At 40.1% G+C, this 15,581-nt stretch overlaps 1 protein-coding gene across 1 annotated transcript in view; it reads left to right on the top strand.

The window, feature by feature from the left end:
* Osbpl3 (oxysterol binding protein like 3) overlaps window positions 1-15,581 on the top strand; it is a 144,598-nt gene that overhangs the window by 113,357 nt on the left and 15,660 nt on the right. The window contains exons 16-17 of the mRNA XM_026400221.2: window positions 1,964-2,101; window positions 13,904-13,967. Of these exons, the coding sequence (XP_026256006.2) occupies window positions 1,964-2,101; window positions 13,904-13,967 (202 nt within the window). The remainder of the gene's footprint in view (window positions 1-1,963; window positions 2,102-13,903; window positions 13,968-15,581) is intronic.

Genomic DNA, 15,581 nt, shown 5'->3' with positions numbered 1-15,581 from the left:
AAATGGTCGTTCCATTCCCAGTTTTCCAAGGAAATCTCCATACTGCTTTCCATATTGGCTGCACCAATTTGCAGTCCCACCAGCATGTATGAGTGTGCCTTTTCCCCCACATCCTCACCAACACTTATTGTTGTTTGTCTTCATAATAGCTGCCATTCTGACTGGAGGGAGATGATATTTTAGAGTAGTTTTGATTTGTATTTCTCTAATTACTCAGCAATAAAAGAGAATACAGTCATGGCATTTACAGGTAAATGGATGGAGTTGGAGAAGATAATGCTAAGTGAAATTAGCCAATCCCCAAAAACAAATGCCAAATGTTTTCTCTGATATAAGGAGTCTGACTCATAGTGGGGTAGGGAGGGGGAGCATGGGAGGAATAGGTGAACTCTAGGTATGGCAGAGGGGTGGGAGGGGAAGGGAGGGGGCAGGGGATTAGCAATGATGGTAGAATGTGATGGACATCATTATCCAAAGTACATATATGAAGACATGAATTGGTGTGAACATACTTTATATAGAAACAGAGATATGAAAAATTGTGCTCTATATGTGTAATAAGAATTGTAATGCATTCTGCTGTCATGTAGTTAAAAAGTAAAATCATTTAAAAAAAAAAAAAAGAACACAGGCAGTCACAGGTAGGACTGATATGAGTGTAATATGAGTGTACAGAATTGCTTTTTTTTTTTTTTTCCAGTGCTGAGAATTGAACCCAGGGCCTCATGCATGCTAAGCAAGTACTCTACCACATCCCCCGCCCATGAGTTGATTTGTATAAACTATCCAACAGCTCTAGAGCAATCTGTGGCATGAGGTGGCAAGGTGGATCCTGTTACAGGAAACACCCAAACATTTTACAAAAGGAAGTTAAATGACTCATGAAGATTTATAAAAAGCACTCAGTTTTTCTTCAAAATAAGAAATTTCATTAGCTGGGCACAGTGGTACACACCTTTAATCCCAGTGACTCAGCCAGCCCCTGACTCGGAAAAAAAAAGGTCTGGGGATATAGTTTAGTGTTAAAACACCCCGGGTTCCGTCCTTTTAGTACTATAAAAAAGAAAAAAGAAACTTCCTGAATTGGGCTGAGAATAAGAAATATTGAGATCATTACAACTCAATATTAGGAGTTGTAATGTTAAACTGATACTTTAGTTTAATTTTTTTGGCAAAAAGGAGAGAGAGAGAGAAAAGGAGAAGGAGAAGGAGAAGGAGGAGAAGAAGAAGAAGGAGGAGGAAGAGGAGGAGGAGGAGGAGAAGAAAGATAATATCTCTTTGAAGCTCTAAAAGGGGGCTGGTAATGTTGAGGTCCTCACAGTGAAGGCCATGAAAAGATTTTCTCATTTCATGTTCACATATAGTCTCCCTCCCAATTTTTTTTTTAATGTTTTACTTTTCCTCCTAGAAAATCAGAACTTCAAAGCCACTCTATTTTATGCTGGTTCCTCAGAGGCAGGAAATGACTCTTAAAGATTTCCCTTGGACTAAATGAATTTTTAGTTTTCTATAATATCAAGTTGTGATTGGTCAAATTTGTGATGCTTCCTCTTGAATTTTTGGAGGAAGTTTGGCTTTTTTTTTTTAATACTCTGCCCTTGTTACCTGAAACCATGACATCAAGATTCCCAGATACTATTGGGCCTGAAAGTACCAGACTCCATTGAATAGCATAGTTTGTTTTGTAAATGTCATCCTCTTCATCACATCTCCTGGATTTTAGGCATCAAAATGAGTGGACAGTTTTAAATGTTTGCTTAATTTGTTTCTGAGCCAAAATGAATATTATTTAAACCAACAACTTTAAACCTATGTTGGTTTAATTGTCTTTAAGTTAAGGACAAATTTTTGGCTTCCTGAAATAAAACCTCCAAGACAGAAATCAAGGTTTTTATTTTATTACTTTGTGAAAAAAAATTCTTAGTGAGGCAGAAATAACCAAGTCCTCTCCTTTCTCTCCTAGGTGTATGTGGCTGCCTTTGCCGTATCAGCGTATGCGTCTAGCTACTTCCGAGCTGGGAGCAAGCCATTTAACCCGGTCCTTGGAGAAACGTATGAGTGCATTCGAGAGGACAAGGGCTTCAGTTTTTTTTCAGAACAGGTGGATATGCATGCTTTTTGTTTGTTGGGAGAAGTTGCTTATGCCTGCCATTAGATGTGCTTCTAAAATATTTATTTCCCACCTTTCACTGGCTTCAAAGCAACTAAGATAATTACAGTGCTTTGAAACATAAAGCCGGGGATCCATTTCCCTTCCACTGAAATCCAGCTACCATCTGTGGGCACAACGGTCTTAGCAATTCTGAGTGCTGGCTTAGTTGCATGCATTAACAATGTCCTTTCTCTTGAGAATCATTAGTGAAAGGAGTTTTCAAAGCATGAAGTACTTGCCCCAGTTGTAACTTAATGGTTAAAAGGGTGCCCTCTGTCAATTTGGTCACTCAGGGGAATGGTAGCATCAAGCCAATTGCATTGTTGTCAGTTTTGATTCAAGAGGAATCATTCGAATGAATGATTCAAACCAGAAAGTTATTTATTGAAAACCAGAAAGTTATTTATTTATTTATGTCGTGTGCCTGGCACTGTTCCAGGTACCAAGGAATTACAGTGGGTTTGGAGATTGGGACCAAACAAGAATCCCTGGTCTCATCAAATGGGTGGACAAACATTATACTTACATGACTTGGGGTTCCATTAGGTTCTTTCCACATAAGTATTAATACAGAGTAATACACAAAAGGCACACAGCTATGTTCAGATTTCAGCTCTGCCTAAGACTAGCTGTACAACCCAGGGTACTTAGCTTCACTGTGCCTTACTTTCTCTTTAAAGTGGAGGTGAAGATTGTTGTATGTGATGCATGGCTCCATAGTGATTAAATGACTTACTGTCTCCAAAGCACCTAGAGCAGGCTCTGATAAGTGACATGTAAATACTCTATGCACATTTGATGTCATTGTTGATGCATAATGGCATAGTATGCAGTAGTTGCATACTGGGAACATCCAAAGTATCTGTTGATAAGGAAAGTTGTTTAATTAAAACAGAGTGCATACATTCAGAAAATAAACAATCACCCTTGCTTACATCATTCATCAGCAATTGAGCATGTTTACCAATAATATATACCTAAAGGGTCATCCGAGCGACACTAAAAATCATTGCTTTGATACATTTGTCTCTTCCCAATTCTTAGAAAACTGAAGGGAGGTGGGGAGAGTGGATTGCTAAAGTATTCCTTTCTTCACTTATCTTGCTGCCCTCTTTGTCAATAGATTGGCATTATCGGGGGAGGGAGCTCAGAGGGAAGGGTAGTGTAACCATGAGATTCATGAAGATGGTACTTGTCTTTTAACTGAAAATGACAAGCAGTGTTCTATGGGAACTCAAAGGAAAGTGAATTATAATAATCCTAAAGCATATGATCAGTATCTTCCCAGTTAGGAACTAAAATAAGAAACTGAACACTGTTCCTGGGGAGGTAGAGGGTTAAACCAGTAGTTAAAGGGATAAGATGGTCTGTCTGATTCAAATTCAACTGGGTTATTTAAATACTGAACCTAAAATGGAATGAGAATAAATTAAAATATAATTTGGTTACTATGGCATTATATTGCAGTCTTGTGGGAAAAACAAAAAAAAAGAAGGCCAAAAATAGTCCCAATCACAACAGACAATCAGGGTAGGATGAATAGCTATAAGAATGAGTAGTAACATGAGCTCATGTAAAGTTTAGCATCATTCCTCTGAGCGCTGATGGGGTGGGGCCAAGCTCAGGATCTGCTGGTGTATCTGCTGTGGTGGGGCTAGGATCAGAGTCCCCAGGGCATATGCACACATCCATGGAAAGACTATCACACAATGAGTTCCATGAACTGCATCCCAAAGAAATAAGCAAGAAAGACACATCTGGTTATTGTTAGTGGCATGGAGTACTCTAGAGGTGTAAGATTTGTGGACCTTGCTTCAAATCCCAGCCACTTCGTGTACTTGGGGGTGGCCTCATGTCAGCTACTTAAACATTCGGAGCCTCAGTTGTTTCTGTTATGTACGCAATAGGGGTGATAATACTTGGTTCAAAAGTTGTGGTAAGCCTTAAATGAAATGATACACTGATAATGTTCGGTGAATGGTTATTGCTCTTATATTTAGAGGAAACAGTTAAAAGTGCCTTTAAATATAAAATGTTGAGAATAGTAAGAGAAGTGTTGGAAAAGCAGAAGATAAAATAAGATCTGCTGTATCTATTCTTCTAGTTAGCACAGTTGAGTGTCACTGGTAAGACAGAAAGCCACCCATTAGGCAGCCAGGGATCCTTGTGGCTGGCCAGCCTCACCATGGTAATCAACACCAGTCCCGATCATGATGGAGCTGGCATGTGGAGTTCACCCTGTAAGTCTCAGATAGTTGGTTCAAGGATGGATGAGTCCCTTGGGATAGATTCACACTAGCTAAACTTACAAGAGACTAATGTATATGGTAGAATGCTCCTGCTGTATGTGCATTTACTGTGAAAAACAGACCTGTCATGGGAACCAGAGAGCTCTGGCCATTGTAAGCACTCATGATTTCCCCCTAAGCAGGTTACATGGGAAGCTAAATGAATCATAGGTGAGTATCCAATATAAGTAATATGTGGCTGCCTTCTGCCCCCAAGATGGGAAGAGCTTGTGGCCATGTCCTCCTTCTTCAAACTAACCAAAGACACCAATTCAAAACACACATACACACTTTCTCCCAACCTTGTCTGTCTGTGCTAACCAGCTGCCTCATCCCACATGAATGCCTTCTCATTGAACCCATCTGAGGAGGGTGAAGGAGAATGCCAGGGTGTTTGTAGGTTTCAGGTTGATGCCTGACAGTTTGGCTGTTCCTGCTCCTGGCTCAGGAGACAGCCTGCCTTGTAGAGACAGCATCCTTCCTCTTGGGCAGGTGCTACCCTTCTGGAGTTGGAGGCTTTCTTTGCTTCCCTGTGCCTCCTACAATGAGTACAGGCTCCTGAATTACTAATGTAATAAACTGAGCAGTCCCCAAATCAGTATTTTTCATGAAATTTTATCCTAAGAAAGAACAAATGGATAACTTATCCCCAGGCTAAAGGACCTGGAGCAAACAACTGGGTTTTTCGACTGAGTTTTCTAGCTGACAGAGTCTCTGATTTGAAAAGTGACATCCATCTCTTTGCTCCCAGACCTGGTATATGTTGCTTTGTGGTTTGGGTAGGAGTGTGAATGTCCAAGGTAGCGAATGTCCCCAGAGGTTGAAGTGATGGCTACTTCGGAGTTTGGCTACATGGAAGCTTGCTTCTCCATGTTGTTTCTCATCTAAAAGAGTTAAAATCACGATATCAGTGACTCGCAGTCAGAAACCAGAGAAAGGCACTTCAGAATTAAGATTTGTGGGGCTGGGGATGTGGCTCAAGCGGTAGCGTGCTCGCCTGGCATGCGTGCGGCCCAGGTTCGATCCTCAGCACCACATACAAACAAAGCTGTTGTGTCCGCCGAAAACTAAAAAAATAAATATTAAAATTTAAAAAAAAAAAGAATTAAGATTTGTGGGATACTTCAGCGGTCTTTTCATTTTGAGTCAGAAAATCTGTAATACCTTTGTGGCCTTGGAAGACCTCATCATATCTACACTCGAGGCTTCTGTTCTTTGCTGCCCTGCAGTGAGCAGCTTTCCTCCCCTGGGCCCTTCCCCCATGATGGATGACCTCACCTTGGGCAGAGCAATGGAGTCAGCTATCTGTGAACTGAGACCTCTGCAACTGTTTGCCCAAGAGAAGCTTTTCCTCCTCCAAGTTGTTCTTGTTAGGTGTTTTGATTACAGCACTCAAAAAGCTAATTAAAACATAGCCATACATCATTGTGTCCAGCTGGAAAAAGGTACTTGTGGGGCGGGGGGGTGGCATACACACGCGTACAGTGCTGGGAACTGCACATGCTAGAGAAGCTCTCATAATGTGCACATCCCATCCCTGGGCTGGGAACTTCCTGGCCTAACCATTTCTCAAACTGTTACATTGAGGCTGAACTGTCAACAGGAATTTTGGAGGGAGACACACATTCTTTTTTTTTTTTTTTTTTAAGAGAGAGTGAGAGAGGAGAGCGAGAGAGAGAGAGAGAGAATTTTTTAATATTTATTTTTTAGTTCTTGGTGGACACAACATCTTTGTTGGTATGTGGTGCTGAGGATCGAACCCGGGCCGCACGCATGCCAGGCGAGCGCGCTACCGCTTGAGCCACATCCCCAGCCCCGGGAGACACACATTCTAACTGCAGCACCCAATAAACAAGAGCCCAGGGAGTTGGTCCCCACTAGATGTGCCCTGTGTGAGGGAAGTCCTTCAGGTTGCGCTGAAGGGCCTTAGATGGGAACTCAGATCTTGATGAAGCCAGAAAGATCCCTGGTAAAGCAGATTCATGACAATTATAAAAGCTAGTGCTACTTTAGTTTTTTATAAAATTATAAGAGAATAATGTATCAAAACACCCTGATTTTATTCTATGGTATTGAATAAATACCATATATAACACTGTAACATCAGTAACTGAGGGGCAGGGTTGGAGAGGTTCAGCAGCTGCATCTGTACCCTACTGAAGTCATGTTGCTATAGATTCACATCCGAGTGGCATCTCTTTCTGACATTAAATGGAACCCCCCCATGGGAAGCACAAAGAAATACTTGTAGAGTACACCCAAAATGAGAGGCAAGGCAATTTTCATGTTTTACTACAATATCAACTAAATAGGAGGGAAGATAATTGTATAATGAAGGAAGTCACATTGGATCAAAACTTGTGCTGCTGCTCTTATAAGGACACTAACCATGCTGAACCAAGGGCCCACCCTGATCTCCTTATAAGGACACCAACCACACCAAGCCAAGGGCCCTTCACCCAGCTTCCTATAAGGACACAAGCCAAGTTGAACCAGGGCCCCGCCCTTATCTCCTAAGAAGGACACAACCACACTGAACCAGGGGCCATTATAAAGATCAAAGTCCTGCACATGTCAAAACTTCTGTTCTATAAGCACTTCTTCTAGCCTATGAACTATCTTAAGTGAGAACATGCCCTAGATCTTATTTAATTTTGGATGCCCAGCGCCTAGTACAGAACTTAACCCCTAGGAGTTTTTCACTTAATGTAATGTTGGTTATTTATTTTTATTTTTATTTTATTTTTTTGCCAATTGGGTGGGTGGATGGACAAATGGACAGTAGGTGATGGACTGACAGTCCTTTTATAGATTTTAGGTTTTCTTTCTTCTCATGCCTACATGACTAAAAGACAGGTGATGATTGCTCCTGTTGGAAAATGCAATCCTTCCCAACAGGAGGCGTTAGCAACCAGTTGATGGGGAAGTGCTATCTAGTTATTTCCTTTTTTTGATGATCAGCTATCTCTCCTTCTCCCCCTGTCAATTGCCACTCTATCCAAACTAACATAGGACTTTATTCTTTCCTGCTGTGGAATGAGGTGTGGCTTTTGTGAATGAGAGACTGACAGGAATGTCATAAACATTCTGTCCTGTGTTCCACCCCTGGGCTGTTCCACCTCTGTGGCCAGAAACGTGAATCAGTCTCAGCTTTCTAAATAAACCCAGAAAAGGAGGACTGGGAAAGCACCCTTCTTCCCTTGCCGGTCAGGGTTGTTTCCTGTGGGGCTAGCATGATGGCTTTGACCTTGCAGTTAGCCACACTGCTTTTCTCCTACCTTTGAGAAGGGTTTGGTGTTGAAGGGACACACAATTAAGCTGTGATCTTGTAATCAATGGTGCCCCTGGAGCTGCTTAAGCTGTGACCTAAAAGTAGCTTTTCCTCTGTGTACATGAGACCTCAGTCATATAGATCTTTATTCAAGTAGTTGTAACCGTTTCCACACCCAGCTAACTACTGTTGAGAGTTTGTGCAGAAATGCTGAATGTGGTTATTAAGTTACTAAAATGCAAGGGGAAAATGTCATTGAAATGTGAGACTCAGGTGAGGTCTTTTCCGCTTTGCTCTCTTGGCTCAATTCTTCTTCCTTTTCTGTTGCTCATTTGTAGAACTCTGAGCATACTTTCTTGGCCAAATTTACAAGTGCTTCTCTTTATCTCTTTTCTCCTGGCACACACGTGTGACCTGGGTGGATAGTTCTTTTACCTCTGGTGACAGTTATTTACTACTGATCAAAGTTAGTTGCATTGACTTTAGAAATACCATCAGAGGGGAAATTCAAGCTGTTCAAATAAAATTAGTAACAACCAAATAGAAAGCAACAAAGCCATTGCTTTGTGGTTTGCCACCCTTCTAAGTCAAATAATCACTTTGTGTTTTGGATTGTTTTGCAAGAAGCTGTGTGTTTATGAGTAATTAACTTGGAACACAGGGGAAGAGAATAGAGTTGGCAGGTGCATTCTCACCCACATCAGCCAGTCTCCTTGGCATCATCTTTAGTAGCCCTGTGACTTATAATCCACATCCATCCAGCAGCAAACCCAGGGGCCTCCCTTACGAAGCCAGCCATTCCCACTGCAGGGCGCCACGGTGCTGCCCGCCAGGCCCATGCCTGGGTCATCAGTGACTGAGGCTTTTGCACTGGACCCACAAGCTGGTCCCATTTCCACACCCAGTTCCTCACGCAGCAGCCAAAGTGAGTGTTCTAAACAGAAGCAAAATCTGTTCTACACCCTCCACCCACTTCTCAAATAACTTGGAATCAAATCCAGAATCCTGGCCATGCCCACCACACACGCCAAGGCCAGCAGATCGGTCGCCTTACTTCTTTGCATTCTCCCCTCCCTCACCAGTAGCCATGCTGGCCTTTTTGCTGCTTCCCATTCATTCACACTGTTTTCCAGCCTTTGGCATCTGCAATGTCCTCTGCCTAGGATGTACTTCTCTCAGATATCCTCTTGGTTTGCTTCCTTCAGCCTCAGAGGTTTCCGTTTGTTAGACAGTGCTATCTTGCTCCCCACCCACACCTCTATCCCTCACCCCCTGCTTTGTCCTCCCTAACACCTGTCACTACTGACAGATGAGGTGCTTACATGTCTTGTCTGTCTGTCCTTTTCTGCCCTAAAATATAAACTCTATTATGAAGGTGAGGGGTTTTGTTTTTGTTTATCATTTTATTCCCAGAAACTAGGACAGTGCCTGACACCTCAAGTCAGACAGTAAATGATGAATGACATGGGAAGAATGGCCCCTTAGTCCCCTCCCTGGGTGATTGTTTTCACCTGGTGTATGTTCCCTTTTCCATAAGCTGTCCTACACTGTTGTAGGGTGCAGGAACAAGGAGAGCTATGTAGCTCTGTCTCTGGGCAGTTACAGGAGAAAAGTGATATGTTTGATGTTTTTCTAAATCCAAAAAAGAAAAATGCACAAAATAAATATATCTTGTCCTCATCTGCTTCTCCTTTGACCACTAACTTTTATATAAAATACTTTCAAAGCATAAATCAAAATGTTTATAGCAGGGTAAAGAAAAGCCTCATATATGTAAATAAATAATAAATTATAAGTGTTCTTAAGAATTAGAAGAATTACAGTGAAGCTCATAGGAAGAAAGATACACGTCTTGCCAGGCGAAGCAGCACACGCTTGTAATCCCAGCCGCTCAGCAGGCTGAGATAGGAGGATCACAAGTTCAAAGCCAGCTTCAGCAAAAGTGAGGCATTAAGCAACTCAGTGAGACCCTGTCTCTAAATAAAATATAAAAAGGGCTGGGGATGTGGCTCAGTGGTTAAGTGCCCCTGGGTTCAATCTCTGGAAAGAAAGAGAGAGAGAGGGAGGGAGGGGGGAAGAGAGAGAGAGAGGGAGAAAGAAAGAAAGAAAGAAAGAAAGAAAGAAAGAAAGAAAGAAAGAAAGAAAGAAGTCATATAAATACTTGCACAGTAAAACAATATACTAATTGAGTCCTTAGGAATCCTTATAAATTAGGAATTGCTTTTCTTTGGAGAGAAGCAATGGAGCAGGAAGCTAGAAGGTCTGCCTCTATTCGTCTTATAGGCTGAGTATCTCCTCTGGGGCTGAATCAGTTCAAACTCAAAAGCATCTATTGCCTTTTTGGGGGGGTTCTGAATTAAGATATAAGAATAAGAATAGAGACCAAACCAAATCCCATATAAACAAAGACAGGTTAGGTTATGTTCATTATTCAGTAGAAAGACTGCCATCACCAAAGATTAAGGGATTAACTCTAAATTATCCCTTCCCATGGGCATTCAAACTATTCAGAGCCTTAGAATCATATTTCCAAATTGGCTGGCATCCCCTGCCCCCTGTGGTGCTGGGAGTCAGAGAGGATGATGAGAGCAGATATTAGAATCACAGCATTTTGAAGCCAAGAGAGATCCTAAGACCTCATTTACAGAGAGATAAATGAAATTCAGAGAGGTGGGAAAGGTCAGATTCAAAAGATGCTTTCTTTAAATGTTCACGGAAAGGGACTATAATGATGTGCAGTGTCTTTGAGAGGGACAGGAGCTCCACTTTGAGGGGAGACATAGAAAGGCTACTGGGACATAGAGAAAAGAGCCCTGGATTTGGGACTGCATGCTGCCTATGTCACTCATTAATGGTGTAGCATTGAGCAAGTCTTGTCTGACTTTCTATTTATAAAATAAAGTGAATGAAGATAAAAGGTCACCATGAGAACCAGGTGGAAATACTCTCATACACTCAAGAAAAATTAAAATCTAGCCTCTGCCTGGACAGTATACAATTCTGTACACATTTTAAATGTGTGGTCTCTTTGTATAGGCCATCAGTGGCGTTAGTCCTGTTTTACAAACAAGGTAACTGAGGCTGAAAGGGATTAAGAAATTTTCCCAAAGGTACACAGACAGCAGATGACATTGCAGAATTAGAACCAGGATTGGTGGGACAACAGAAGGTCTCCTGACTTCTTGACCCTAGTGCAGCCTGTGGTGCATGATCCAGAAACATTTCACAAATAATTTTTGCTCTTGGAGGAAATGTATTTAAAAAAAGAAGGCATCCTTGTAAATTGCCCCAGGAAGCTTTGTTAACTTCTTAAAAGCAAAATGGTGCACATAAACCATTCTCAAAGACCCATTTAACCTAAAGGGGAATCAGCAAAATCACTGATACATGAATGTTGATATTTAGTCATTTGGAAAGCATCTTTTGGGCCCATCTAGGGCCATTTATTAATCTGGCATGATAGTTTTTTTTTTTAAAATCAAAGTTGTATTTTATCAGATGTATATATAGTAGCATAATAGCCCCTTCTTTTACATTGGAGGATTATAGTTATACCTAGTAATCGGGTTCAGTCCAACACAATCCCACAGCATGGAATTCAATTTCAATTCACGTTTCCTGCCTTTTCTGTCCCCTCTTCTCTTCCCTCATTCTCCTTCTTCTACTCTTCTGGTCTTTCTTTCACTCGTCTATTTATTTATTTTTGATTGGTTCTTTCTACTTATGCATAAAGGTGAAATTCCTTGTGGAATATTTTATATGCATATAGCATGATTTTTAAAAATTCATTCTGTGCTTCCTCCCCACACCAGCCCGCCTCTCTCCCTATCTCCTCCTTCTGCTCTATGACCTTCCCTATGGCCTTATGATACCTGATTCTGCCCTCCTCCTTCCTTTATTTTGCTTATCCCTTGATTTTCTGACTCTGATAGGTCATCTTTTATAATTTATATGGACAATCTATTTATCCTGTTTTATGGGATTTACTATATTGCAGAATACGTGACTAGTTTTTATATACTCTATTTTGCTTTGATGTTTATATTTGGCTAAATCTATAACAGATGCCAAGTTCTTGAGGAAGGCTATAATGCTCACCTCCCCCATTATTATATTGTTTCTGTGGGATGAATATAATCTACTTTATAATAATCCACTTTAAAATATGTCTACATTTTTGGGAGAGAGGAACATTCCCTAAGTTTCCTCCCACTCCACAGTGGGGCTGGGAAGTGGAGGGGCAGGTAAGGACTGTCTGACCTGGATTTATTTTTATATGATCCCATGGTTTAAAGTTAACTCTGCTGTTTTCATCGAGCGCTCTCTGGGTGGGAGAAAGGAGGAAGGAGATGCAGCATTTTGTAATATGAAAGCACTTCCAAGTGGTTGGATTTAAAAAAACATAAATAAAAATCAAAGGCAAACACAGATTTGCTTTTATAGGACTTTAGGTTTCTAAGTTTAAAGTGAAAATTGCCCTGGAAAATCCCAAAGGACAGTGAGGGACTGTCATTCTTAGGCATGTGGGAGCTAAGAGAAACCAAGTGACCGCACACTTGCACCCCCTGCGTCATAGAGCAGCTGGAGGTTAAGTTCCCTGAGTCACGTGAAAGATTACACTCTGTCAGTCTTTATCTGTACTCCTCTCTGGCCCAAGTGGGTTCTGCTGCAATCCTACTGGCCACACATGTCTGTGATGTACACAACTCAGGGTCACTCCATCCCTGTGTTCTCCACCTGCAGGAGTGGGGAGCACAGAGCAGGTTTCAAACTCTGTTCCTCTGCACAATTGGGGTCCAGATCAAGGCAAGTGGCTATGCCTTTGATATCTGAGGTCCTTTTCCTCTCCTCAAACATACCTGTCCATTCCAGGCTGGACTTAGTATTCTGAGTGTTTCATGTGTTTGAAAACAGTGTACACCTATTTAAAACTTTTTTTTTTGGGGGGGGGGAGTAAAAACAATTTGAGATAAACCAGAAACACTGGTGTCCCTCTATTTCTCCCCTAACTACCAGTGTTTAAGGAAATGTTACTTAATCTTTCCGGTTTCAGTCTCTGTGTTTACAATATGAAGGCTTTGGGATAAATATTCTAAACTTAAGGTATTACTGCTAAGAACCAGCTAACTCAGAGAATTTCTGGAAACACTACTACCAGCATGTTTCACCAAGCGCTGAATGATGGTGACAGAACATGTTCCTTGAGTATTACTAAGATAACAGGAAAATGGAAGGAGAGCCATTTTCTCTTTATCTTCTTAATTAGTGAGTAAAACAAGTAGTGACCCTACATCAAAAGGTAGTCTCTGTTGTAGGGATTTTCTTTTCTGGGACATAATTACTTTTTTTATTCAAGATACTTTTATTTTGACAAAAAAGAAATACATAATTCTTAACAGCTAATGAACCTTTCTATAATTGTTTAGCTCTTTATTACAGAAATTATTCTTTTTGAAAGTTATCTTGGGAGGCTGGGATTGTGGCTCAGCGGTAGAGTGCTTGCCTAGCACGGGCAGGACCCGGGTTTGATCCTCAGCACCACATAAAAATAAAGGCATTATGTTGTGTCCATCTACACCTAAAAATAAATAAAATTTTTTTAAAAAGAGAAAGTTATCTTGGATCAGTCTTCTTGTAGATGATTTTAAAAGAGGCTAAATTTAATGAGGCTAAATCAGCTTTTAAAGCACTTTTCAAGAGTTAAATCTGCTGAGCCCAAGGGAGAGTGTTTTTGTATTGCTTGGAGGTTTCATGTTAAACTCTTTTTCTTGGACATCTTAGTTAAAATATTTGCCAGCACTTTTAGAAAACCTAAAATACCTGGTAGCCAATGTCAGATCATTTGGTTTATGAATGGGCAGTCCTCAAATGACTGTTTTTATTTTTACACCTTTTAAAATACCTCTCTATCCTCATCTTTTGCTACTGGGACACATTCCCAGGGAAGCTTCTAGAGGTTTCCAGAGATTTCCATTAACAACTTTCTACACCCTGATCAAGCTGAGCAATTCACAGATGACTGTATCAGGAGCGCCCTCTTGAGGACAGACTTGTTGAAGGAAACTACAGAAGTTTTCTTTCAGTGAAGTCTCTGTACTTTGTGTCATATCACAGATCAAGGAGAAAAGAAGATATTTCATGATATGCAACATTTTGTTCATTTTTTTGGTGTTTGCCTTCTGTCTCTATTAGGTCAGCCACCATCCACCTATCTCTGCATGTCATGCTGAATCTGGAAATTTTGTTTTCTGGCAAGGTAATGTGCTAATATATTTGACTTCCATTTTATGTAATGATTATAGATTTATTTGATTCAGGAATTACTATAAATGCTTACTAAGATCAAATAATCCCAAGACTTAGGTCTCTTTGGAGGACCTGCTCCACTTGACATTCTCACCTCTTACCTCTAAAGAGTAGTTGATATTTGTCAATTGTTTATTGATATTGAGTGATTTATTTTAATTGATATTAGTTTGATATTTTCAAAAAGATGGTTTAGCTTTTCCCTTTAAATAAATCCTTCATCTTTGTCAGTTTGACACTATTTATTCCTGTAACTTTTTCTCTATTTTATTCCATGGCTACTTGTCATGCCTCTCTTATTTCAAGAGATACTAAATATTTCCCTGTATTTATCAGAGTATAGATAGCAAGGGAAGTTTTGTTTTCAAAACATTGAAATCTTACTTCTGAAATCACATTTTATATTGATGACTTCTTTTTCATTTTAAGATTGTCATTCCTAAAATTTTGTTTAATTTATATTTTGGATGGGAAAGGGTAGCAAATTGTTGTCAGGAATAAACAAGGCTGTAAATATTTCTGACATGGGTGAATTCATTTTACTAACATCTTCATTTATTAAAAAATAAATTGGAATCTACCTTAGAAATAAAACATGAGCATCCTGGGTTTTCAAACAGTGAGCACATGTCAGTTTTTAAAGCATTTTTCTCTGCTAACAATGATGTCACCTGATTTCCCACAGTGCCTACAGATCTTTGTAAAACTCAAAAAGTACAAAACAGTAGGCTGTGACTCCATTGCCATCCCCTTCCTCAGCCACCCAGTCCCTCTCTCTGGAGATAATTGATATGATCAGTTTAAAGTACCATGGCTTCCTTTCTCAGTCTTTGCTGTTAAAGTTAAAATTGAAGCTTGATTTGAAATCTCTCTACCTTTCATCAAAACTCTCTGGAAACAATTCTCCTAAGGTTTCTAATGTCGTAATTGCTAAATATCATGAATAACTCTTCTTTGCTATTTTGAAGTTATGTTTTTTTTTTTTTTTTTTGCTGTTGTTCATTTTTACTTGTCCATTTAGTTGACGGGGTCTTCTCAAGGTAGTCCCTGTGTGCTCCAGGTGGGCCACAGTTTCCTCCTGGACTCTGTTCCTAATCATCCTTTTCCTGGGCAGTTCTTCCTCCAACCATTTTCTGGATAATTCCTTATATTTTCAAAGTTCAATGATTCTTAAATCTTTTTTTATCCAATCTGACATTTCTCTGCCTTTTAATTGTGTTGTGTAGATCTTTACACTTATTGCAATTATAGATAGAGTTGTGTTAAACTGTCCTCTTTTTATTTGTTTTCTGTTTGTCAAATCTCTTCTTTGTTTCCCTTCCTTTTTTCCTCCCTTATTTTTTATTAATTGAATACTTCCTGTAACTCTATTATTCCCTTTGTTGGCTTATTAGCTATACCTCTTTGGTTAGTTTAGGATTCATATTAAATATTACATATTACAATCTATCATCAAGTAATGTTATTTCACATATAGAATGAAAAACTTAAAAGTATACTTCCATTTCCCCTCTTCCAACCTTTGTGTTTGTGTGTGTGTGTGTGTGTGTATGTGTGCTATTGT

The sequence above is a fragment of the Urocitellus parryii genome, chromosome 3 (genome assembly GCF_045843805.1).
Source record: "Urocitellus parryii isolate mUroPar1 chromosome 3, mUroPar1.hap1, whole genome shotgun sequence".
Lineage (NCBI taxonomy): Eukaryota > Metazoa > Chordata > Mammalia > Rodentia > Sciuridae > Urocitellus > Urocitellus parryii.
The sequence above is the reverse complement of the archived record's forward strand: the minus strand, read 5'-3'. Positions and strand labels throughout refer to the sequence as shown.